Below are 26,137 nucleotides of genomic sequence, written 5' to 3'. Positions count from 1 at the left end.
CAGTAACGAGAATCCAATGTTCAATGTTTTTTGGGAAAATTTATTGCAAATTTTGTGACAGCTTTTTCTTAGGGAAAATTACAGAAAATCTTCTTATCTCTTTGAAAAACCGAATTTTCATAAATGGTGAGTCATAGATAACACTATTTTGAAAAATATCCAGGTTTTTAAGCGATTGGTGAACAACCGAAATGTCAAAATCACGCAGTAGTACCAACATTAGAAAAAAATGTGGCTGTCATGCCATGGCACACTTTTTTCGGAATATTGTTACCACTGCTAGATTTTGACATTTCGGACGTTCACCATTCGAACGCCATCTTCGCTTAAAAACCTGGATATGATATTTTTTAAAACCCGACTTTATGTCAAAGTGCATATAAAATTAAAACGGCGCATTATTTTTCGATTGCAAATTCTGTTTATCACCAACAATATATGTTTTTTAATATTATCGCGGGCGTTAATAATTAGAGTTCACGCGCGCTGATATGACCGCAGAAGAATGGCCGCATGACAGCCGCAGAACAAATTTTTGGCTGTTGTCAAAGGTTGCCTTGAGTTTTTTGCTGACTTTTCGGAAAATATTCAAAACAAATCAGGTTGACAGCCAAATCAACGCTGAATTTCAGTTCAACCTGCTGATTTTTACACAGCGGTAGTTCGGCGGCTGTAACCTCCTGTCAGTCACAGCGAAGGAGTAAATTGATTTTATCTCGCAATAAGCAATACTTTTGGCGAAAATATAATATTTTTATCAGAAAAAAACATAATTTTTCAAAAATTTACCACTAAAAATACGGATTTTTGGAATTTAAAATACAGTGGTTGTTCGGTAACTGGGCTGAGAACGTAGCCCAATCACCGAATGTTGCTCGTTAACTGGGCTGAACAAAAAATAACGAGGGGACCTCCGATGCATAATATTTTCCAGATGAAATATAAAAATAAAAGTTAGGGTAGAGTAGTCATCAATGAGACACGGGGAACAATGATAAAATGGCTCTCACAAGTCGTAGTTTCAACCAATCAGGCTCATATTTGGGGGAAAGGTGTGTCTACTGGATACACCGTCTGCCATTATAGTGGCTTTGGTTATGGAAGCTCCCTTGAAAAGTTATTCATAAATGTTTGATTCTGGGGTGTAAAAGTAAATTATGGACAAAATTACTTTTTCGCTCGTAGGCTGCCATTAACACCAAAACTTATTTCTTCAAATTTCTTTCGACGTTCCATAGGGATTGAGTTGGGCTACAATGTCCATTCATTAGGTTTGGCCAAAATTTAGAATGTACCCAGAATCCAGGGCTGTCTCATTGTTCCCCACTCATCTCAGCCTATGAGTAACAATGAGACACTTTGATTTTTCTTCATTAAACTTTTCAAAATCTATGGAAATCTTTCAAAACATAAATTAAAAGTGATTTTTGGCATATTTATAGAGTTTTAACTTCATTTAACCAAAAATACAAAGTTATTTGGTAGAAGTATACGAATTTTACAAAATTTAAATACTTTTTAGTATAACTTTTGTTAATTAAAGTTTCATGTTGGCAAAATTGCTCTAAAATGTTCAAGGCAAGTTATCTGCAATGGAACAATACAAAAACATGATGTTTTACTAGAAAAATCTTGATTTTCGTAGTGTGTCTCATTGTTCCCCAGCTGTCTCATTGTTCCTGCCAAGGGCGTCTACAATGAGACAGTTGAATAACTCTGGCTGTAGATGTCGGATCGATCTCATACTTTGGTCAATGTTAGAACACATTAAAAGAAAGAAAATGCAACAAAAAGCTCATTAAAACATGCTGATGAAAAAATGAGAAAAATCTTTGAAAGTTGAAAACCAAAAGTGTCTCATTGATGACTACCCTACCCTACTCGAATTTATTTACAATGCTTACTTTTAATTTTTCTTTAATTGTAACTTGAAATAAAACAAAAGTTTTAAAAAAGTTTTTTTATTTATTGAATATGATTTTTGCATTCATTAACCCCTCGGTCATTTTGGTTTGTTTTGGTTTTTTGACGTTTGTCTGCTTTTTAACTGGGCTACGGCCCAGTTATCGAGCGCCCAGTTAAAAAGTAGCCCAGTTAAACAACGCCCAGTTACCGAACAACTACTGTAGTATGAAGATCCAAACATACAAATCGGGTTTTATGGTGATAGGAAAGCCCTCCAAAAATGTAAGCTAATTCAACAAGTACACATTAAATTCATTTCCGGTTTTTGTGGAGAAAAACCTCGGACTAGGAGGAGTAAAAAATATTTTTTGCAATTCCGTCGTGAAACTACTCACTTTTCCTGTCATTCTTGAACGACGAAATAGCCTACTTTTCTGTACCAAAAACAACAGAATCGAAAAGCAACACTTTTCAAAATAAATGCTGAAAAGTTGAACTTTTCAGCACTCAAATGGGTGCTAAAAAGTTGAACTTTTCAGCACTTGTTTCGAAAAGTAACACTTTTCAACATTTTTTTGATTTAAACAATTTATTGACAAAATACATGAAAATTTGACATAAAATTTCACTCAATGGATGTTTTTCGGAATTGCAAAAAAAATTATAGGGAACTCGTTGCAAAACTTGTTTTTTTCGGTGAACCTCGTTGGATATACGACTCGTGCTAAAAAAATCTTTTTTTTTGCAACTTGTTGCATAAACTACTATTTCGATTTTCATTGATTCAAGTTTTTTAACGAGCATGTTTCCAACATTTTTTTTAAGAATTTATAAAATCGTATCTCATCAAACCTTTAACAATTCGATAATCAGTCTCTAAAAAACAAATTGTTAGAAAGTTTAGCTGAGTGACAAAAAATACTAATCAAGAGCGAAATTTTAAAATGAAATGAAATTTTGCAGGATTATTTTTGAAGTCATCAAATTGTTTTAACCCAGTTTCAAATTCCAGGAGATTTCTCTTCCAGGTCAGAGTTTACACTGTCTTTTCCAGAAATCGACACCATGCTCAACCACCTTAGCCAATCGTCTCTCACCTGCACCGGTTCGGCTGGTTTGGTGGGCACGTTCTGTCCCCCTCCGGCGGCGTCCAGGATGCCACCGCCGCCGTCCAACAGCAGGTCCGAATCACTGAGCGTTTCCCGCAGAATACTGGGCGGCGAAAAAATTACGCCAGAGTCCGATATCAGCGATTTGCTCTAGAATAAAAGAGAAAATATTGTGTGTTTCATGAGTAAAACTCTAATCGCGGACAGGGCTCAAGTTAGTAGCACTTTGGTGTTTAGTTCGACATACCGGCTTGCGCGCGCTCACTTACCGGCGTCTCCGCGAAGAAGCTCATGTCGCTGTTTTCCCAGTTTTGCGTGAAGGCGGACCGTTTGGCGCGCGGGGATTGCGCCACCTTGGCCGGGTCCGGTCGCGATCCGTTGGTGATGGTTCGGTTCGGGTCGACGGCACCGCTACTTTCCTTGGCCTGCTCGCTGTTCATGATTTCCGCAATGTCCTCGCCGAGTCGCGCAGGACTGGGTGGAATGTAGCTAGAATTTGAAGAAATAGCTCAAGTTTAATCTTTGTGGAGAAATTAACTTGAAGAACTTACACTTCCGATCGTCGCTTGCCCAGCTCGGCCATCGCATTTTTGAACGGGGTTGGTGTTCGCGGCTCGATCTTGACGCCCTTCGCCGGCGTTTTCGCTGGACCCTTGCCGTCATCCTCGGCGAGCTTCGAGCTGGTACCGCTTTCTTTCAACGGGATCGGTGTGCTCAGCAGACTAGTATCGTTGGTCTGTAATTTTGGAGGGGAAGTTCTTATTAATCACGGATTCTTCTACGGCGAAGCATCTTCAAATGAAAATTATAGTAAACCAACAAAACAAAACCAAAAACGTACTTTAATGCAAGCTTTCTTAACCGGCGTGCTGGCCGGAAGCTGGTCGAACGAAACATTCAAGCTGGGTGAGTTCAAAAACTGACTGGGTGAGAATGGAAGCGGTTTGATGGGGGTGACGGTAGGCGATAGCAGGTGCCTCTCCGGTCCTGGCAGGTCCTGGCTGTTGATGGACGTTGGCGGCTGATGATGGTTGGCGGCGGCCGCTCCACTTGCCACCGATGTGGTGGCCTGCAGCAGCTGCTGCTGACGTTGCTGCTGGTGGGCGAACAAAAGCTGCTGCTGAAGATCGTTCTGAAATGGGGCCGACGACGACAAACTCATAAAACTCAAGAAACCAACAAAAAAAAAACATATACCGAGCCAAACAAGTCCCCCAAAACCCTTACCATCTCATTCTCGTCCCGGAACTTTCGCTTCCTCCGCAGTATGCTGGGCGTGTTGATCTTAAACTTGCGGTCCTTGCCATCACCATCACTACTGCTGAGCAGGTCGTTAAAGTCTACGTTCGTGTACGGCTGCTGCGAAGGTCCATTGCCGGTGCCATTACTGCCTGCGACCCCACCTCCTCGAATGATGTTGTTGTTGTTCACAACGACTTTGGCATTCACAAACGCACCGCCGCCGCCGCCGGTGGTGGTCTTCCCCGTGGCGTACAGCGGCGCAATCACAAACTGCTTCTCGCTGGTCGAGTTCGGCATCGGCGAGATCAAAAAGTCACCCTGCTCCGTCGACACCGCAACCGGACCGGCGTCGTTCGAGTCCTCGTTCCCACTCTCGATCGAGGCCGCCTTCTTCCGGTTGTTGCAGATGATGTTCCGCAAACTGTTCTGACCGGCGCCCCCGGTGCCGCTACTGCTGTTTTGCGATGGAACCTGCTGACTCGCGGAAGAAGACGGTTGCGTCTTTGGTTTACGGCGCGTTGCCTCCGGACCTTCGTACTTTCGTCGCATCGTCGAGTTCCAGTGGTTCTTGATGGCGTTGTCCGTCCGACCGGGCAGCAGCTTGGCGATCTTAGCCCACTGGTTGCCCCACTGGAGGTGCGCCTGGTAGATGATGTTGTCCTCCTCCTCGGTCCACGCCGTCTTTTTGATGTTCGGGTTGAGGTGGTTGTGCCATCGTTCGCGGCACTGCTTGCCGATGCGGCCGCGCAGATGTCGGGCGATTAGGGTCCACTTTTTCGGGCCGTACTTGGTGACCAGCTCGACCACTTTGTCGTCCTCCTGTTTTGGGGAGAAATCAAATAAAAAAATCATTAGCTTTGATTTCAAAACATTTTTCAATAAAATTAAAAATATAGCATGTAAAATTACAGGTAAACGATGCAATTCATTCTGTGCAGTTCACACTGCACAGTGGGGCGAGATGGCAATCTAGCGGGACAAAATTAATAGCGCTCTGGGGTTACGTCCTAGAGCTTCGGTGTCTTGAGCAAAGTTGCTCAGAAAAATCAGGGCTACATTTTGGTACTGTAACTTTGCACAGTTATTTTTAAGAATTCAGACATGTTCGGTAAGTATACGTAATTTGGTGAGATCTACAACTTTGTCGAAGACACCATCTCGCTAGGAAGTCACTGGAAAAAGTTAGATTTCAGCGCCACCTATGCGGCCAAAATTGGAACTACATTTTAGTACCAAAATGTAGCCCTGATTTTTCTGAGCAACTTTGCTCAAGACACCGAAGCTCTAGGACGTAACCCCAGAGCGCTATTAATTTTGTCCCGCTAGATTGCCATCTCGCCCCACTGTGCACTGTGAAATCATGTTGACTTTCTTTAAATCTTTGAGAAAGATCTTTTAGTCCAATAAAAAAACAACTAGCTAGAAGATCCATAAAAATGCAGAGCTCGTGGCTCATCGATCTAACCAATCTGCCTTAAATTTTCATGGGTTGTTTGGACATATATAATAAGCATCTGAGCCAAATATGCATATTTCTATTGTGAAATTGATTCAAGAGGATCTGAGGGGTCCCCCCAGCAAAAATTTACACCCAAAAAAAACCACTAAAAGAAAAAGTGTATATTTTACATGTTATACTGCCTTACCCTTTGCGTTCTCAGTCTCAGATGGTAGTCCCTGATGCCCCTTACTAGTCCCTGATGCCCCGTAGGTCGAATCGAATTGATATCTGGATGGGATACTTTTTTTTAATTGTAGTTTGAAAATTGTGCTATTTTTCAGTTTTTTATTTTTTGATGCATTTTTTAGTTTTTTCAGATGTATTTTGAACTTTGAAATTTAAATTTTGTCCTTTTTAAGATTTTGAAGTTTTTGAACCTTCAAACATTGTGTCCCAATTTCCCCACTTCACATTGACCTAGAGTGCTCATATTTGGCCCAGATGCCAGTTTTATATGTATAAACTACAAGATTGGTGAGGTCCAAATTAAGTCCCATTCACAGAGTATGCCCTGTTCGTGGACTCGCCAACAAAAAACAAAATTGCAATGCACTTAATTTTTAAAGCATTTTTAAATTATCAATTTAAAAAATATTAGCTGCATTTTACATATTGATCGATTTTATTTGTATCAATAAGAATGAATAGAGAAAAGCCACACCGTGTTGGTGCGGTTGGGAGGGGGTGTTGACAATTTCAAATTTGTCCACCACGTGGCACAGTGCTAAATAGTTATACTCTCATCCAAAGTGCTCCGGTTCGAATCTCGGCGTACTTTTAAAAATTTCTGTGAGCATAACACATTTTTAAGAGTTAAAGAAAGAATTACAGAAAATGTGATGCGAGGTCACATCGCTTCGTTATTTGACATCCACTTTGCAGAGCCTCTGACAAATTTGTTCAATCAACATAGTGAATTCATAATACATAGGATCATTTGAAAAAACTACTCTAGACTCTATCTCAATTTCCGTAATTTTTAAACATTTTTGAGATCTGTCAAACTTGATTCCAGATGTGTCCACCGCAAATCCGTGAGACAGATCAGGGCCCATAATTTTTGAGTTGCGAGCCAAATTTAAAGCTCACACGAGCTTTCGGGCCAAATGAAAAAAAAAAATAAATCACGTCATTTCAATGTATAATACTTAAGAAATGCTTCTATTAGGTTTTACGCCGACTCGGTTTTTAAGTTAGAAATATGACAGCTTGGCTGCACTGTTTACATTTTTTGCACGTGTGTCTCAGTAAAAATGCGTGTGCGTGTGCGCTCTTGACGTCACGCTGTAAAACCTAATTAGTTAAAGTTATCCGAAATTTCAGGTTTTTTTTTATATTTTCCAACAGTTTTGTTCAGAAAAGGTTTCAATCAATCAACTGAGCTACCGTGGCCGTGAGGTTACGGGTTTCGCCTTGTAAGCGGAAGGTGATGGGTTTGATTCCTGTCTGGCTAGGTAAAGTCAGATCCCTTAATAGAGTAAATGTAATCACTGGGAATACTGACCGGTAAGGGAATGGGATTCGACTAGCGGCGTGCTGGGTTTCGAATCCAGAGGCCGTTAGTTCGATTCTCGTACCGGGATGATGAAGTTTAAAAAAAATATGTATGAACTTTTCATCGTCAATATTGAAAATGTTTTGGGGCGCGTGCATTTTTTTTTAAATATTATTTGTAAGGGTTCAAATAAACTTTTAAAAATGTATTTAAAGGCGTAATTTTAAATTAAATGCGACTTGTGAAAAATCGTTATCAAAGTATCTTGATCTTCCAACAATTATTGCTTCAATTTCAATAAAAAAATCATAAATTTTAGTCAGTCACTCAGATTCCAAATATCATCTGTTCGAATCCTGAGGGAAAAGGTTTCTTAGTGTAAAATAATAGTGAGACTCAGTCTATAAAAATGATGCGTTATAAACTTGTAAATTATTATGGATTTTTTTTATTTTTATTGCAGTTTTCTACTTTAGTCAAATTTGAACGTTTTATAACACATACCAAAAATGCTTAGCAAAAAAAAGTAGAAACCTTCTTTAAAAAAAAAACACTTTACATATCGATGCCTCCGTGCTCTCTTGTGTTAGGATTGCTGGGATAGTGAGATTGCTATCTACAGTCCAGACTCGATTATCCGAAGGTTTGTATGGGACTTCGGATTTTTTTATTTTAGTATTTTTTTTTTAATTTTCTTACTTTTTACATCAAATTCGAATTCTGCGACTCCGTTTTAGTCAAATTTTAATAATTGATTGCCTATAAAATTAAAAAAAGTATTTTTTAAATATTTTATCCCCACCATTTGGCCGCCATCTTGATTTAAAAGTTCTAAGTCACATTATAGTAGTTTAGGGGTCAAACTAAAGCTCAACAATAAAAAAATATGACAACGAATTTTTTTTTTGTGATTCGATTATCCGAAAAGAAATTTTGTCTAGGCCTTAGGATAATCGAGTCTGGACTGTAGTTAACATAAGCGAGCACAGAGGCATGAATTTTACATGATCATCCGATGCAATGGCGCACTACAGATATTAAAAAATGACACGAAGAGTGCTAGGCGTCATCAAATCTATGGCACTCTCTAGGATCCCTTAGAAAGATTGGCTGCGCTAGGGTCTGATAAGATTAGATTAGAAAAACGTAATGAACCCGAAAACGAATACAGTCCAGACTCGATTATCCGAAGGCCTTGACAAAAATTTACTTCAGATTCTACAAAATAAAAAATGTTTTTTGTCTTATTTTTGATTGTTGCATAAAATATTGAAAAAATGCATTTTTTTATTTAATTCCCAATAAATCATTCAAATTTGACCAAAATGAACTAAAAGAAAGCCTAAAAAATACGGAAAACTTTTTTTTCATGATTTTAATCATCCGAAGTCCCATACAATACATTTTCGTTCTTCAAATCGGTCGAAAATTCTGATAATCGTGTCTAGACTGTATCAGTATTCCAAACTTTCATGTTTTCAAGATCTCCACCTGAGAATGGGTAAATAACAATGGAAATGCGTAATAATACCTTTCTCTGGTATCAATACCAAATTTTAGTATTCCTGGACCCCTTATGCAAGAGCAAAATGTGGTATCATACCAATTTAAGGTATTGTTTTGAAACTGGAAAATTGCAGAATTTGTCAATGGTCGAACACCACATTTTTATATTTTTTTGGTATTACAGTATTTTATAAAATTCCTCTGAAACCATGGGAAAATTTTGACCAATTTTGACAAAATAATTAATTTTGCGCTAAAATCATGTCTCAAAGCGAATGCTTTCATTGAAAACCGGAAATTTCAAACTTGATTTTAAACATTTTTGATATACCCCCTAAAGAATTGACTTCAAACTCAAAAATGTTGAAGCTGATTTTAAATTTTTTTATGTACCCAATAAGATTTTTTTAAATCGTTGAAATTTCTCTAAGTCGGGATAGCCAAATACTTTGAAAAACGAGTCAATCGACATATTATTAAAATTTGGTAAATTCCAATCCAGTTTCTTTTGGATAACACTTATTTTTCAATCTTGTTATTTTTCCGAAGCTTCAAGAACTTCAAGCACAGGCCCTTCATCAATGACAAATGCATTCGATGTGGTGAAGAATATCACTAAAAACAACATGGAATCATCAGGTGAGTAGATTTGGCTGTTGCATATGGATCATTTCCGTTTTTTTCACTAACTGCAACTGCTGCACTAAAAAATGGCATGAAAATACCAAATTTTGTAATTACTTGTGCTATTACCAGCGACTAAAATGTGTCCTTGGTAGCTCAGCAATAGATGGTAAAATACCTTGAAATCATACCAAAATCTTATGTGTGAAAGACCACAGGAATACCAGAATCTGATTTTCCAAGGGCACGGGAATACCTAAAAATAAAACCATGGCAATACCAAGTTTTGGTATTCAAGCAATGTTCAAAAATCCAGAAGACCTCAAGTTGGTATTGAAATGGTTTTATTTTGTGGTATTATTTAACCTTTGGAATAACATGGTTTGGTATTGTTGTGCCCTTCCACATACAAGACTTTGGTATGATTTTATGGTATTTTACCATCTATTACTGGGCAACCAAGGGCACATTTTGGTCCCTGTTATTTGCCCAAGTAATACCAAAATTTGGTATTCCCGTGTTATTTACCCCTGCTCGGGCAAGCAGCCTTAGTTCGCCAAACCAAAAATTCTCTTCTTCCTTCACGATCATTCCCTCACTTTTTCGTTTGCGAACCCTAACCAATGACATAATGATCTACTTCCGCTGATTGTCTTTTCTCCTAGCTTTCATTTTCTTCGTGTGTTGTTATCTTCCTTCGGCTCCACCAAGGAACACCTCCGACCTCCGACGATCATCTCCTTCCCGGTTTCTTCACTGTTCTTTTTTTCCGCGCCGTCATCGTCTCCATTAGTGTCGATTACCGGGCCTTGCCATTTTTCGGCGGTCGTCATTATGTGCGTACTGTACTGACGATCCGACCGAGACCCTTCTTCAATTTCACTACGCGCGTTCAAGAGGCTCACCCTCGCACTCAACGCCAACTCCAAGAGGAAGGGGTTCTAAGTTGAGGTTTCCTTGAAGATTTTCGTTTTCTAAATTACGCACAGTAATTACGACTTTTTTCCCCCGTGTTTGCGGTCAGATTTTACGTCCGAGCAGGTCAAAGCAGCGCAACGAGAGCAGGAAATGGAAGATACGGCTGGGCAAGCTCGAGGATGACACCCTTTGCTGAAGAACACTCACGAGGTTGTCTACCTTTGTGCTGCACGTGTGTGAAGGGACCTGTAGAGCAACTCACCAGAATGCACCCGGAGTGCAGAGACCCGAAGCCACCTGGACTGCCGGTCGCGCAGGGCTTCTCCAAAAAAAGGGGGAAAGCGTAATAATTTACGAACGCATCAGACTGCGACAGCGAACGAAATCAAACAATAATGGCAAAATGAAGTGCGATCTCTCGGTAGGGTAGAGTCTATAGAGAGTAGGGTGCGGACCCCTTTTGCCAAGTGACGCCAAAGTTCTACAAGTTGCGCAATTTAGAATGCACTCGCTCTCTCTCTCTCTCTCTATCTCTCTTATGTACATATATCAAACGCGGAAGCATCGAGGGAAACCCCTTGTTTTATGTACTTTTTCAACCTGACATGATTGAACGTGTTTTCGACCTGGCCGAACTTACCTCCTTTGTCCACGGACCCTTGATGAGGTCCGGATTGACCACCTTGGTCCACCGCTGCTGGCACTGGATGTCGGTGCGGTCCTTCAGGAATTTGGCGATCGCGTCCCACCGTTCGCCGTACTGCTCGACCAGCGACTTGAGGGCGGCGTCCTGTGGGGGAGGGGGGGAGAAAAAAAAATTTCATTGAAAATCAGTGGAATGAAAACAAAATCACCGTTTTGGGCTCCTTTAAGTCTATATTTTAAACTGCAAAGTACATTTTTAAAGTTATGCCTAAAAAGTAGTTGATGCAACAAGTTGCAAAAAGAAGATTTTTTCAGCACGAGTCGTACAACGAGGTTTACCGAGATGTATAAATACGACGAGTGCTGAAAAAATCAAGTTTTGCATCAAAATTGATTAACCCTTTTAAGCCTCATTTTTTTTATTTTGTTTAGTTGATGATGGGAAAATAGTAGTTTATGCAACAAGTTGCAAAAAGAGGATTTTTTCAGCACGAGTCGTACATTTATCCAACGAGGTTCACCGAGTTGGATAAATACGAAGAGTGCTGAAAAAATCAAGTTTTGCAACGAGTTCCATACAACATTTTTTGCAATTCCAAAAAACACACACTGAGTGAAATTTTATGTCAAATTTTCATGTATTTTGTCAATAAATCGTTGAAATCAAAAAAAATTGAAAAGTGTTACTTTTCGAAACAAGTGCTGAAAAGTTCAACTTTTGAGTGCTGAAAAGTAGAACATTTCAGCATTTATTTTGAAAAGTGTTGCTATTCGATTCTGTTATTTTTGGTACAGAAAAGTAGGCTATTTCGTCGTTCAAGAATGACAGGAAAAGTAAGTAGTTTCACGACGGAATTGCAAAAACATTATTTTGACCATACGAAAATTATAGGCTAGTTTTGGTGATTATAATGTTTGGGTCATATGTGACCCATCATGCCATTTTTTTGCAATTCTGAAAAACGTTTTTGAATGGAATTTTATTTCAAGCATCCAAGCACCGCTCAAAACAAAAAAAATAAAAAAGTTACTTTTCGATACTAATGTTTAAAAGTTTAACTTTTCAACACTCATTTCGCTGTTACTTGCCTGGTATTGAAAGGTATTAATTTCTGTTATTTTTGGTAGAGTAAAGTAATAGGTTGTTTCGTCGCTCGAGAATGACGGGAAAAGTAAATTGTTTCTTGACGGAATTGATCAATTCTCTCCGAAATCGGTCTTTTTTCTTCAATTTTAATTTTTGTATTTTTTAATCCGATTGAAACTTTTTTGATGCCTTCGGTATGCCCAAATAAGCCATTTTGCATCATTAGTTTGTCTCTATAATTTTCCATACAAATTTGGCAGCTGTCCATACAAAAATGATGTATGAACATTCAAAAATCTGTATCTTTTCCTTCATTTTTTGATCGATTTGATCGATCTTCGGCAAAGTTGTAGGTATGGATACGGACTACACTGGAAAAAAATGATACACGGTTAAAAAAATTTTGGTGATATTTTATTTAAGGCCGTTGCAAATATTTTTTGAAGTTTATGTCCCTCGGCTCTGACCAAAGGGGGGGGGGGGGACAAAAAAATTTAAAAAATATAAAAATTGAAATTACAAGCCTAGGTTTCAACATTTGGATGAAAAAAGTGTTTTAAAATGCTTTTTACAGGCGTACAGTTGCTTTCCAATCATTAGTTATAAAATTATCGAGGTATTGACGGCATTTTTTTTTTTCGCAAAAAAAAAAATTTCGTGGGACATTGGTATATTGGTATTTCATGAAAATTTAAAATGTTTTCAAAGGAGTTCAAACATGCTGAATATGATTATAAACGCGGGTTGGTTTTCATCAGTTGATTAAACTTTAATTTTTATTAAAATTTTGAAGTTTTTCGAAAAAAAAAATGTTTTTGCTCCCTGATTATCAGGCCAACTTTGAAGGGGGAACGACATAAACTTTTAAAAATATTTGCAACGGCCTTAGTTGCTGAGATATTGCCATGCAAAGGTTAAAAAAAACAGGAAAATGTATGTTTTCTAAGTCTCACCCAAACAACCCACCACATTCTAATGTCGATATCTCAGCAACCAATGGTCCGGTTTTCAACATTAAAATATGAAACATTCGTGAAATTTTCCGATCTTTTCGAAAAAAATATGTTCAAAAATTGTAAACCAAGACTAACATTTTTAAATGGCAAAACATGCAATAAATGCCCTTTTAAAATGTTAGTCTTGATTTAAAAATTTTGAAAATATTTTTTTTCGAAAAGATCGGAAAATTTCACGTATGTTTTTTTTTGAAAAAAAATCAGTATTGATTCAAAAATTCATAACTCGGTAAAAGTTTTTTTGCACAACCGGAAAATTTCTGAAAAGTTGGCATTTGATGTCCTTTAAAACATATAAAAAAATAAAAAAATAGTGTTTTTTTTTGTAAACCAAGTTAAAACGTTAAATAAAAAATAACCAAAGTTTGTTTTATCGTGTATTATTTTTTTCCAGTGTAGTCCCTTCAAAAGATACAGATTTTTGAATGTTCATATATCATTTTTGTATGTACAGCTGCCAAATTTGTATGGACAAACTAATGATGCAAAATGGCTTCTTTGGGCATACCGAAGGCATCATAAAAGTTTTAGTCGGATTTAAAAATACAAACTGAAATCTGAGAAAACTGTTCAATAGCAAAAATGATGATTGATGCATTGACCAAAACGGATGAAATATTTATAGCAAAAAGATAACATTTTACGCAGTATAAAAAAGGTTTATCTAGGAAGTAAGAAAATTAAGATGCTTGAATATTACCTATAATTCTACCTCAATGTATGGAGATTTAAATTTACACAATTTCAAAAGCATACTTTCATTCATGAATATTGATGGATGATTTGCTGAATGTTTTGATTAAAGACATTCAAAAGCATAAATTTAAGTTTAGGTGGTGGAAAATTGGTAGATCCCGTAAATATTTGTAAAATCATTATTTTGCTGAACCCCCTTTTTACCCTTGTTTTTTTTTTTTTCGTATGGAGCGTGGTTTTTTTACCAACTTGATTGCAATTTTTATTTTCGGAATTTTACTAGAACTACCAATTTCAACAAGGACAACACGGTTTTGGCCTGCAATGTTGTCGTTAAACTTATATAACGTAGCCATAACTTAATCTATTATTTTTTATACTGCGACAACCTTGGGAAAATTGAATTATTTTTTTTTTAATTCACTATTTTGGTTATTTGCTAACAGTAGTTTGTATGGTTTCTGTTAAAATTAATGCATTTTTCAAATGTTGAACAAAGTTTGTAAGCCGTCTGCTAATGTTTACTGATTTTATTCAGCATTCGATAATATGCGATAGGTATTTCATTGGAACCGGACAAATATTAAAGTTTTATGTTAAACTAAGAATTACAAAACAATATCAAAATCAATTATTTACCGTGGCAAAAAAAAATCTTCATCAGCAAATTGAGTTACAGGGAAAAAAATATGTTATGGTAGAAGTATCTCTAATAATTATAAGAATGATGATTATCAGAATAAGTTATTTTACGAACAAAGCTCCGTTTTGTGTTATTCAAACAGCTAATATACAGCAATTCCCCACGAAAACAGCATAATTCGAGAAAAAAAAGTTCTCCGATCGGGCTCAAAATTTGTCTGGGGGTTCCTTGGCCGAAATAATTAGACCCTTATTTTTCTGTTTGGGTTTTAAGGGTGACCTACGCCGTGTTAAGGTGGTCCGAAAAATTGCGATTTTCGTCGATTTTTGCAAAAAACACATTTAAAAAAAAATCATGACACCGCACCATTTCAACCGATTTTGGCTGTCTTGAGCGCAAGCGAAAGGGTATTAGACAGGCTTTAAGGAAAAATAGTTGAAAGTACAGGTGGGCAAAACCGCTACTTTTTAGGAACCGCTCATTTTCAAAAAGAGCCGCTCTTTTGAACGGCTCTTTCGCTCTTTTTCAAAATTTTGATGAAAACGTTTTTTTAAGAATCATGTGATTTTATAAGTTATTTCACATTGGATTTTTACAAATTATTCTATAAAAAAAATTAAAACTGAAAACTAGAAGATACCCGAGTAATTAAAGTAGTTGAATGGCATTCAAACTCAAATCTTGGATGTTGGAAAAAATGCCATTATTTTTTAAATTGCGTTTATGTCTGCAAGAATTTAACTAATGCTGATATTTTATTTTGAGAAAACATTCTGTGAACTCTTTTCTTCATTCTGATTTAATCGATAAAGTATCTAAACGCTTAATCGGACAATATGATTTATTTTTTCTAAAATCTCTAAATCATTCAGTAGATTTTTGGTAATCTTTTACAAATTATGCAATTTTAAATGCTCAAATGCTCAAATATTGCGGTAATACAATCAGTTGTAAAGTGATTTTTTTTTTCATGTTGTTTGAAAAATCATTTACTTTTGGGATAAATTTTTAGAATCGCAATTCGCAATTCGCAATTCGCAATTTTCAGTGTAAGAACGGGCCTTGACCGATCTTATGCACTAGGTTCCCGACAAACTCGCACTGCCCTTACACCTACATCTCACCCCTGCTCTGAGTCAGTACGAGCAGCACGCTAGAACACGCTTTGAGTGTTCGTGCCAGGCATGCACACCTTCTTTTCCGGTTACGCATTTTAACTCGGCCGGGGGTGGTACATTAAGTAGGGTTTGATGTAAGTATAAGCGCCTAACCATTTAAAGTGTGCCTATCAACTTTCTTTAAAGCAAAAACTGTTTTATTTTTAGTTTGAATTCAAAAACTAGTTGTTATTTTACTGTGTATTGTTTTCTCCTGAAATCTTCCCTATTGTTGAGTCGTGTTTATCTGTTGCTATTTCTTTTGTCGCGGTGTTTTGTTACAATATTGGGGTCCTAAGCATGTTATAAAAGTTTACCAAAAGTACAATAGTAATATTTGTGTTAATTCTTTAATCATTCCAAAAATTGAGTAAGGGCTCAAACCTCACTTGTTTTAAAGAAAAGGGTGAAGATTGAAAACAATTGACAGTAAAAGAGAATTTATTTTATAAAAATCAAGTATCAATAGTAAGAGAATGATGAGCGAATTTTGAAGAATAAAAATGAGAAGCTAGATGTATTAGATGTAAAATTAGACAATAGTTAATAAATAGAGATACAAAACAAGCTTAGATTAAAGTAATGATAATTTATAGGACCGATAAAGAATTATTCAAATAAATAAATTCGCAACAAAATCAAAAAAGATTAGGCGAATGATAAATAGACTTGATATTACTAGTACACATTAAGGAAAAGTATATTTTTAAGAAAAAAAAAAACAAAACAAAGTTTGTTACAGCAGTATCAATTGATAGAAAAGAGTGGAAATGCTTTGAGAGATAAGAGAATCAAAAGTTAGTAAAATTAAATGTTGGATATTAGATAGAAAAATCAGTGAAGAATTGGGAATCATAAGAGCAAAATAAAAATAGGAGATAGGTGGTAGCTGAGAATGAAGAGAAGAGAAACCCCGTTGTGCGATGTTTCAGGTACATCCACAGCAGTTGACTCAACATACTGCGAATCAAAACAATACCGTCTACAATCACAAATTACTTCCCTTTCCCACATTGTCGCGCCCCTTTCTTTTAGCCGTCTCGACTCTGACCCGCGGTGGTCAAAGGTTTACGATCCGTTTCCACAGGCCACCAGCTAGGTCATCATGAAAACCAAGCCAACGTGGAGGTAAGAAAATAGGACACTCGCAAGGAACCAGAGCTGTACTGTTCTGATCAAGATAATTCGGATGATCTAACAGAACTACGGATGTAGTTAGTTACGCTCCTTCCAGGATGTTCCTTACGTGGACGTCAACCGAAGAGCATGCAACAAGGTCAGTGCCATTGCATGCTCTTAGGTATCAATCCTTGGCCTGCGATAAATTTTTAGAATCATTGAAATATTTGAAATTGCATTTTCAATACTCAAAAACAAACTTAATACTACATTTTTTTTCGAAATTATTATTATTATTTTTTTATAAGATTCCTCGGAAAATTTTACATAACATATAAAAAAATAGTGAAGTGATGTTTTCAATATTCCGAGATACGATTTTTTGAAAATAAAAACTGGGGCGACGCGCTGCACGCAAAAATAGGAAAATGACGAAAACGGTAAAAAAACGACTTTTTTCACTAAAACTGCGATAACTTAAAAATTTCCGCGATGACCTTTACATGTTAGGGTACCAAAAGTTGCGTATTTCAATTACGAAAAACCATTCTTTGATATGTTATATAAAATTTTCCGAGTAATCTTAAAAAAAGAATTCAGACATATCTCGGATTAGTTTTCAAAAAGCCGTAAGAGCCATTGGTAAACAAAGTCTTTTTTGCATCGGTACTCGACCTACTTACGAAAAACCAAAATCAAACATGCTCGAGATTTTTTATCTACATGTCCTTCAAGTGTCCCAAACTAAAAATAAATGAAATTTTGTTTCATTTTAGCGAAACACGAAAATTAGTGTCAGAGGTCACGTGGCTCTTACGGCTTTTTGAAAACTCATCCAAGATATGCTCTTTGGTCCCGAGACCTTCAAAAGAGCATTTAAAGTTTTCATTTGACCTTTTCAAATGTTAGGCTAGATATTTGAAACTTTTAATTATCTTTCCTTAAAAGCCCTTTCGTTTGCGCTATAATGTGAAGTTATGATTTTTGAAAAATGTGTTTTTTACAAAAATCGACCAAAATTGTCATTTTTCGTACCACCCTAACACGGCGTAGGTCACCCTAATGGCCAAACAAAAAAATACGGGTCTAATTATTTCGGCCAAGGAACCCCCAGACAAATTTTGAGCCCGATCGGAGAACGGAGTTTTCGTGGGGAATTGCTGTCTTTTAGAACTTTTTCAAAAATATGGCTTGAAATATTTTAAAAATCTTGTTTTATTGAGACCTAGAATAAATATAACACTATAAAAGCTACATCGATACAACTTATTTTTCTATATTAATGAAATGCCATAAATTTGAACAACCAAAACAGGGGTAAATGACAAAGCATATGCCTAACAATACCTTTCTTTGGTATCGATACTAAATTTGGGTATTCCGACTGGCAAGACATTTTTTTAAGTTCAATCTTAGTCTTTTGCAGATCATTTGCCAATAATGGACTCCAACCATATGACAAATGCATTAAATGAGTGAAAGAATATCAGTGGGAACAGTTTGTAAGCTTCAGGTGAGTATTTTTTCCTGTTGCGTAAGGCACTTCGACAGATGTAAATTTCTGAACTAAGAGAAACATCTTGTAAAAAACAAGATTTATTATTACACTTGGGCTAACAACAGCTACTAACATGTGCCCTCTGTTGACCAGCAATAGATGGAAAAATGAATCATGAAATTAAATCATAACTAAATCTTAAAATGTGGAAGACTACAGTAATACTAAAATCTGCTTTCCCAAGTGCGTTTGAGTACCAAAAAAAACCTTTTCTGTATCAAGTTGAGGTATTCTGATTTTGGAACATTTTTTTTTTGTATTTTTTCATCTTTGGAATTCTGTGATTTGGTATTTCTGTGGTTTTCCACATACAAGATATGAATACATATGGTTTTCAAAGGAAAAAAATGATAGTTTTGGGATTTATTCTTTAAAAAGTCCAACAAACAAATTTGTCAGTTTTTCCTTGTTGATTGTTTTTTGAACCGTCAGTCGGGATTTTCAAAAATATCCAAAAGCATGTTTGTAGTAAAAAAAATATTTGTTTTATGGACGATATTTTTTCTAATGAACTTATTTGGGTTCCAACAACATTTTTTCAAGTGTTAATAGAAAAATTGTTTTGAGCTTTTTTAGAATCCTTCAACAACAATCATGTGATCCTCACCTCATGTTTCGTCCAGCGCGTTTTACTCGACTTGTCTCCCTGCGAGTGATCGGATACGTCGTCCTCCGAGGTATCCATTACGGCGACGAAATGCTGCTGCTGGACACCTTTTCAAGGCTCCGTTATCTCGTCACTTGGTTCCAGTCGCAAAAAAACACACGGTCCTTATGCCTCGAAATTCTCCAGCTGGCGGCGACAGGATCTTCTTCGTCCTTTCTCAGACGCACTTTTTCCCAATTTTGGCTTCTTGTTTTTCTTCCTTATCCACACATCTACTCACAAACACGAAAGGACATGCACACATACGACGAATGTACACATACACACACAAACAAACTTTTTTGCTCTTATTGCGAGGTCTTTCCGCTTCTTAATTTATTCAACTACGCACTTTATAGTTTATGTCCCGCGAGGTCGCTCGCTGCGGGTCCTGCTGCTGAAATTTGGATGTTTTTGTTGTCATTCAACCTTAGAACATCAAGGCACAGGGAGGACCCTCTTCTCCTTTTTGGGCCTTTCTTCACTCTGCTCTTCTGGTGCGCCACCACTTCCCAAGGCTGCGCATCACCATCTTCTGAGCATAACCAGCACCGGCCGGGTGGTGTGGTGGTGCGCCTGCTGCTATTCCGTCACTCAAGGTTTCTTTCTCTCTCTACGTGGAGCTGGATCTGGGCGAAGAAAAGTAACACATGTACCTTGAGAGGGGTCGCTAGGGATGCTCAAGGGGTGTTTCGACATAAGAACATGTTTAGGAAAAGTTTTTATTTGGTGTTTTGATATTAATTTAATATTAATCGACGCCTCTGTGCCCTCTTATTCTAAGCTTGCTGGTTTTCCTAGCTAGTTAGCATAAGAGAGCACAGAGGCATCGTAATATTAATATTGTTGCTTTGGGAAACAAGAAATTTGATTACAATTAGTGTAACAAAAAAATATTTCATTTGGTTAGCCAGAGCTGTCCCGATCGGCCCCAAATATAAAAATATTTCAAAAAGTCAATAAATTAAAAAAAAAACAAATGCTAATTCAAGAAATTTAAGAAAATCAAGAAATTTAAGAAACATCAATAAAGCAATTCTTTAAGAAAACCGGAAATGGATTTCTTTGTATTTTTTTATTTGATTTAAAAAAAATCTCAGCAAAATAAGAAATTAAAACTATTTATAAAACTCGAGAAATTTAAAATATTGAAAAATAGTAAGAAAGATCAAGAAATTCATTTAAGAAAAAGTAAAGAATATCAAGAAACTTACAAAGGATTTTAGCAAATTCAAGGAATTAAAAAAATTAAAACAGTCTAGACATTAAAAAAATGGACATTCAAGAAATTTTAAAAAATCTATAAATATAAAAAAGAAATAAGATGCAAGAGTTCCAAGAAATTTATAACAAATTAAGAAATTCGAGGTATTTAAGCAAATAATAAAATATTAAATATTTGAAAAATATCAAAAAATTAAAAACAATAGCAAAAATTTATAGTTATTTAGATAGTAAAAAAAATTTGACAAAAAAACTCAAGACGTTGAACAAAATTATATAATTTTAAATTATCAAATTTAAAAAAAAAAACTTTATGCAAGAGTTCCAAAAAAATCAAGAAAATTAAGAAAGTCTAGAAATTTCAGCCGGACCCTAAGATGACAGTTTTCGTGAGTTGCGCGTATTCACCGACAGATGGCCAGTGGGCCTCGTCGGAGTCCGCCCAATAAATACGCAACTCAAAATTTGCATGGAAAACTTTTGTTTCGTGACGTCTTTCGAGGCACGCTCACTTCCACTGTTCTAGACTAATATTTTACCGTGGCGTATCTCTAAATAAGTTTTTTGCGAATATGATTCCAGACTGCTTGTTTTTTCGTTTTAAACCGAAACAAGGCAAAAACTATATTTATTTAAATTATTCGCTTTTTTCAAAAGTTTGTCTAGAAAATATCGAAGGCCGCCATCTTAGGCCCACTGGGCCCACCAAAAAAGGGTACGCTCAGTTTGTATGGGAGCTGTCAACATGCTCCCGGGCTGAGAAATTTAGCAAAAAAAAAACTAAAAAAATAATGATGATTAACAAATTTAAAAATTAATAACTAAATAAATGCAGTTTCAAGAAATTTAAAAAGTAAAAAAAAAACAAATAACATAATCAAGAAGTTTAAGAAATAGCAATTAAGTAGTTCTCTACAAAAACCGAAAAAGGATTTCATTTGTTTTCTTTTGTTATCTGATTTAAAAAAAAAAACTTAGTAAAATTAACAAACTCAAATTATTCATAAAAATCAAGAAACTTAAAATATTGAAAAATAGTAAGAAAGATCAAGTCAAAAAACTTCAAAATTGAACTGCAATCAGCTGAAATCAATTTGAAATGCATTCCTCTGCATTTAGAATCATTTTAAGCATGTTCGGGTTCGCAATTCGCAATTTTCAGTGTAAGAACGGGCCTTGACCGATCTTATGCACCAGGTTCCCGACGAACACGCACTGCCCTTACACCTACATCTCACCCTTGCTCTGAGTCAGTACGAGCAGCACGCTAGAACACGCTTTGAGTGTTCGTGCCAGGCATGCACACCTTCTTTTCCGGTTACGCATTTTAACTCGGCCGGGGGTGGTACATTAAGTAGGGTTTGATGTAAGTATAAGCGCCTAACCATTTATAGTGTGCCTATCAACTTTCATTAAAGCAAAAATATTGGAAGCATAGTAAACTACGACCAGTTGACCAGTTAACATAGTTACCTTAGTTGTTGATTGGAAATAAATGTTCATTCTCGTTTCAAACCTCAAACCCATTGGACGTGTTTTACCCTGCTAAAAGGTTATGGGCCTTTGCACAAAGCCGAGAAATTTTTTCAAGTAGCGGACAAGTTTTGAAGATGCCGAGAACTCGCCGCAGCGGAGGAAGCTTTCCGGAAGTTACACCAAATGGAAACGGTGGTTCGGAAGTAGCTGCAGGTGGAAGCGGCAGTGGCCAAGGTCCGAATGGATCCGGACAAGCGCCAAACGGAAACGGAGCAGCTGGCAACGGCGGGAACGGAGCCCCGCTAGCCCAAGTTAGGAACGTTCGGGTCACGAGTTCGGTGGCCATGCCGGCGATCGAGAAGCTAAAGGGTCGGGAGAACTACTCGACGTGGGCGTTCTCGATGCGGATGACCCTGATCCGCGAGGGCAGCTGGCCTGCCGTGCGACGAGCGGAAGGTGACATCGTAACGGAGGACCTGAAGGAACGGGCGCTGGCTACGATCTGTCTGGGTGTTGAAAACACCAACTTTGGTCTCATTCAGGACGAGGAAGACCCGAAGGAAGTCTGGAGGAAGCTGGCGGCTTCGTTCCAGGACAAGGGATTGCCGAGGAAGTTCGGTCTGCTCAGGAAGCTGACGTCGATTCGCCTCGAGGATTGCGCGAGCGTTGAAGAGTACGTCAACGAGCTTATGACGACTTCTCACAAGCTCACTGCGATCGGTTTTAAGGTCGACGATGACTGGATGGTAGCTTTGCTGTTCATGGGACTGCCAAGCTACTACGAGCCCATGGTCATGGGTCTGGAGGCCTCGGGGGCTGCTCTGACACCGGATTCAGTCAAGGCCAAGATCCTGCAAGACGTGAAGCACGAGAAGGGGCCGACCAACGCCGGATACGACAGTGCATTTTGTACCAGGGGTACAAGTTCGAGTCGGACCAGGGAGCCGCTGCAGTCAAGACCAGAAAAGCGATGCTTTGTATGCGACAAGCCGGGACATTTTGCGGCCAAGTGTCCAGAGAAGCGGATCGAAAAATCGAAGCCAATAGCCTGGTTCAGCACGGACACGACGGATGGTGTCCATGCAGGCGCATGGTATTTGGACTCAGGAGCATCGTGTCACCTAGCAACTTCGGAACAGAACTTCAACGGAGAGGAGTCTGTGCAGTTCGTCGTTGGAACGGCGAACAACGGTTCGATGACGGCGGTCTCAAGAGGAAACGTGGCATTGGAGTGTCCAGACGGCAGCTTGGACATTCGCGGAGTGCTGAAGATCCCAGACCTGGCCTCGAATCTGCTCTCGGTGAGTACAATCTGTAAAGAGGGCCACATGGTGATCTTCACGGCAAAGCAGTGCAAGATACTGGATGAAGACGGTAATCAGGTCGCTTCCGGGCGAGAGGAGGGCGGACTGTATCGATTGGCCGAGATGAAGCTGTCGCCGAAGATGGACGAATCGGTCGTGTGTCGACCGGAGAGGGCGTTTCTGGTCAACACGGCGAAACTGATGGAGAAGACGGCAGAACCGGTTGCAGAGGATGAGCAGTCCGGCACGAACGATCGGACCGTTGCGGTAGACGGTGATGGTGAAGCTCGTGGGGAGGCTGGCCTTGCGCTCCCGCCGCAACAAGATAGACCCGTTGACACTTGTCAACAAGAGTCGAGGCACAGCGGCCGGGAGCGCCGTTGTCAAGGCAAGTACGATGACGTTTGTTCCGGTACACTTTCTGTCGCGGATTTTTATCCACAGCCTGCTACAGTGAAGGACGATTATTTCTTGGAGGACGGTCCACTGAGTGTCGAGGTCATGCGGCGACCTGACTGTGAAGCTGGGAACGGACCCAATCTCGACGGCGGAGCTGATGCGAGAGGTCAAGCAGCTGCCGTACGTGAACCAGGAAGAGGACGAATGAGCGAATTTCAAGAGGTTGCTGTCTATCGCGCTGGACGAGTTTGCCGACGTGGAATCCTACGTGGACGAGTTCATGGCACTGGCTCGTGGTCTAGAGGATAACGGTTACGTGATTGGAGAAACAATGCTCGTGGCGTTGTTGCTGATGGGACTGCCGGTGAGCTGTGATTCCTTGGTCCAGGATGTGGAGAGCTCGAAGATGTCGCTGGAGGCTGCGAAAACTCGGATTCTTCGGGACGTTCGTATGATGCAGGAGGAGTTCGAAGGAAGTCGGATGGCGCGTGAGTCCGCCGAAGGGCTAGGAGATGGAGGCGATACCGATTGAGGAGGAGTCAGGGGAACAATCGGGTTCGCCGCTTAGTCCGTTAGGGAAGTTTTTTCAATGGTCGTAGTTTAAGGAGGAGTATTGGAAGCATAGTAACCTACGACCAGTTGACCAGTTAACATAGTTACCTTAGTTGTTGATTGGAAATAAATGTTCATTCTCGTTTCAAACCTCAAACCCATTGGACGTGTTTTACCCTGCTAAAAAAAAACTGTTTTATTTTTAGTTTGAATTCAAAAACTAGTTGTTATTGTTTTATTTACTGTGTATTGTTTTCTCCTGAAATATTCCCTAATGTTAAGTCGTGTTTATCTGTTGCTATTTCTTTTGTCGCGGTGTTTTGTTACAATTTTGGTCCTAAGCATGTTATAAAAGTTTACCAAAAGTACAATAGTAATGTTTGTGTTAATCCTTTAATCATTCCATAAATTGAGTAAGGGCTCCAACCTTGCTTAAGAAATAGGTGAAGTTTCAAAACAATGGACAGTGAAGGAAATATACTATGTAAAGAATCAAAAGTTAAAGAAAGATAGTAATTTATGAAAGAAATTAACAATAGTTAATAAATAGAGGTAACAAACAAGCTTAGATTGTATTGAGGGCAATTTACAGGGAAGATGAGAAATTATTCAAATAGATAAATAAAGAAAAGGCACATGATAAACAAAATTGACATCGCTGCCAAATTAAGGGAAAGCAGACAGTTTGTTACAGCAGCATCAATTGGTAACATAGAGTGGAAAAGCGTTGAAATAAGAGAATCAAATAAGTAAAATCGAAATCAAACGGAGGATAGTAAGCAGAAGCCGTTTTAGAAAATCAGTGAAACAAAATAAACAGAAGATAGCTGTTAGCTGAAATGGAAAGAAGAGAAACCCCGTTCTGCGATGCTCAGGTACATCCACAGCAGTTGGCTCAACATACTGCGAATCAAAACAATACCGTCTACAATCACAAATTACTTCCCTTTCCCACATTGACGCGCCCCTTTCTTCTAGCCGTCTCTACTCTGACCCTCGCTGGTCAAAGGTTTACGAGTCGTTTCAATTTCATTTGTTTTCTTTTGTTATCTGATTTAAAAAAAAACTTAGTAAAATTAACAAACTCAAGAAACTTAAAATATTGAAAAATAGTAAGAAAGATCAAGTAAAAAATATCAAGAAACTTAAAAAGCATTTCAGCAAACTCAAAAAAAAATAAAACGGTCTAGACATTAAAAAATGGAAATTCAACAAATTAATAAAATCAATAAACTTTAAAAAAAACTAGATGCAAGAGTTCCAAAAAATTCATAACAAATTAGGAAATTCGAGAAATTAAAGCAAATAATACAATTTTAAATATTTAAAAATCAAGAAAACAAAATAGGAAAATTTTACGATTTTTTTTTCAAAAAACTTCAAAATTGAACTGCAATCAGCTGAAATCAATTTGAAATGCATTCCTCTGCATTTAGAATCATTTTAAGCATGTTCGGGTTGATTTAAAAATCTTTTGAATTTTATTTATTATCGCAAAATGTTTTTTTCGCTAAATCTTTTGTTTTCGTCAAATCTTACATTTTTTGAAAACTAATTATTGCAAAACAACTGAAATAGTGTAGCTAGCTAGTGGCAGCCATCAATAAAAAAAATGATTTGTAAATATTTAAAACTCTGTATCTTGTGAAGGTATTTTTCGTTTAATTTGGTGTTTCGGCAAAGATGATTGACTTTTTTTCGCACAAAAAAAAACATTTTTTTATTTGTAGGTATTGGGGGATCAAACAAATGCATCTTTTGTGCCACAGAGAAGTTTGGACAAAAAAAAATCACTGAAGGCGGTATTAGACTACGGCAAACAAACAAACAAACTCGTACTTTTTGACAGTTTGACAGTATGCCTGTTTGCCTGAGTTTGTTTGCAAAAATGTCAGCCTGCATACATTTTGCTGTGTTTTCGAGATGGCTGCAAACAAGTTTACGAGTTTGGCAAACTGTCAAACACGAAAAAGTGCAAGTTTGTTTGTTTGTTCGCCGTAGGCTAATACCTCCTTGAGTTTTGAATTTTTGAAGAAGCATTGATAAAAAACTAATTTGAAGCAATAATTATTTAATTAATCAGAAACGAAAAGTAGTTTGCAGAAACTTTGTTAAAGAGGTTTTAAAATATTTACAAACAACTTTTGTATGGATAGTAGCCAAAATTGTATATTCGAACGATTTCGTGGATTACATACTACAAAATAGTTTTTTTTGTTTGTAAACTATAAACTAATCAATATTTCGTCGTGATTTTTTGCTAGATTCTTAAATTTAATCAGCGAAGATTTTTAATTTCTTTATCTTTCAATAAT

At 37.6% G+C, this 26,137-nt stretch overlaps 1 protein-coding gene across 5 annotated transcripts in view; it reads right to left on the bottom strand.

The window, feature by feature from the left end:
- The window catches only part of LOC120415537 (myb protein), a 30,764-nt gene that overhangs the window by 3,304 nt on the left and 1,323 nt on the right, over positions 1 to 26,137 (bottom strand). Inside the window, exons 2-8 of one of the 5 annotated variants that reach the window (XR_005605211.2) lie at positions 18,829 to 19,496; positions 10,941 to 11,090; positions 4,242 to 5,075; positions 3,856 to 4,146; positions 3,566 to 3,750; positions 3,262 to 3,503; positions 3,003 to 3,164 (exon numbers count right to left, since the gene is read on the bottom strand). Coding sequence is in view for 4 of the 5 variants with exons in the window: in XM_039577100.2 (XP_039433034.1) it covers positions 3,003 to 3,164; positions 3,284 to 3,503; positions 3,566 to 3,750; positions 3,856 to 4,146; positions 4,242 to 5,075; positions 10,941 to 11,090; positions 18,829 to 18,906 (1,920 nt within the window). In the remaining variant the exon portion in view is untranslated. Of the gene's footprint in view, positions 1 to 3,002; positions 3,165 to 3,261; positions 3,504 to 3,565; positions 3,751 to 3,855; positions 4,147 to 4,241; positions 5,076 to 10,940; positions 11,091 to 18,828; positions 19,524 to 26,137 lie in introns of all 5 variants that reach the window. The other 4 variants (XM_039577100.2, XM_039577103.2, XM_039577101.2 and 1 more) reach the window with 4 other exon arrangements.

Source organism: Culex pipiens, chromosome 2, assembly GCF_016801865.2.
Source record: "Culex pipiens pallens isolate TS chromosome 2, TS_CPP_V2, whole genome shotgun sequence".
Taxonomy (NCBI): Eukaryota; Metazoa; Arthropoda; class Insecta; order Diptera; family Culicidae; genus Culex; species Culex pipiens.
Note: the sequence above shows the minus strand (reverse complement) of the source record. Positions and strands in the feature narration are given on the sequence as shown.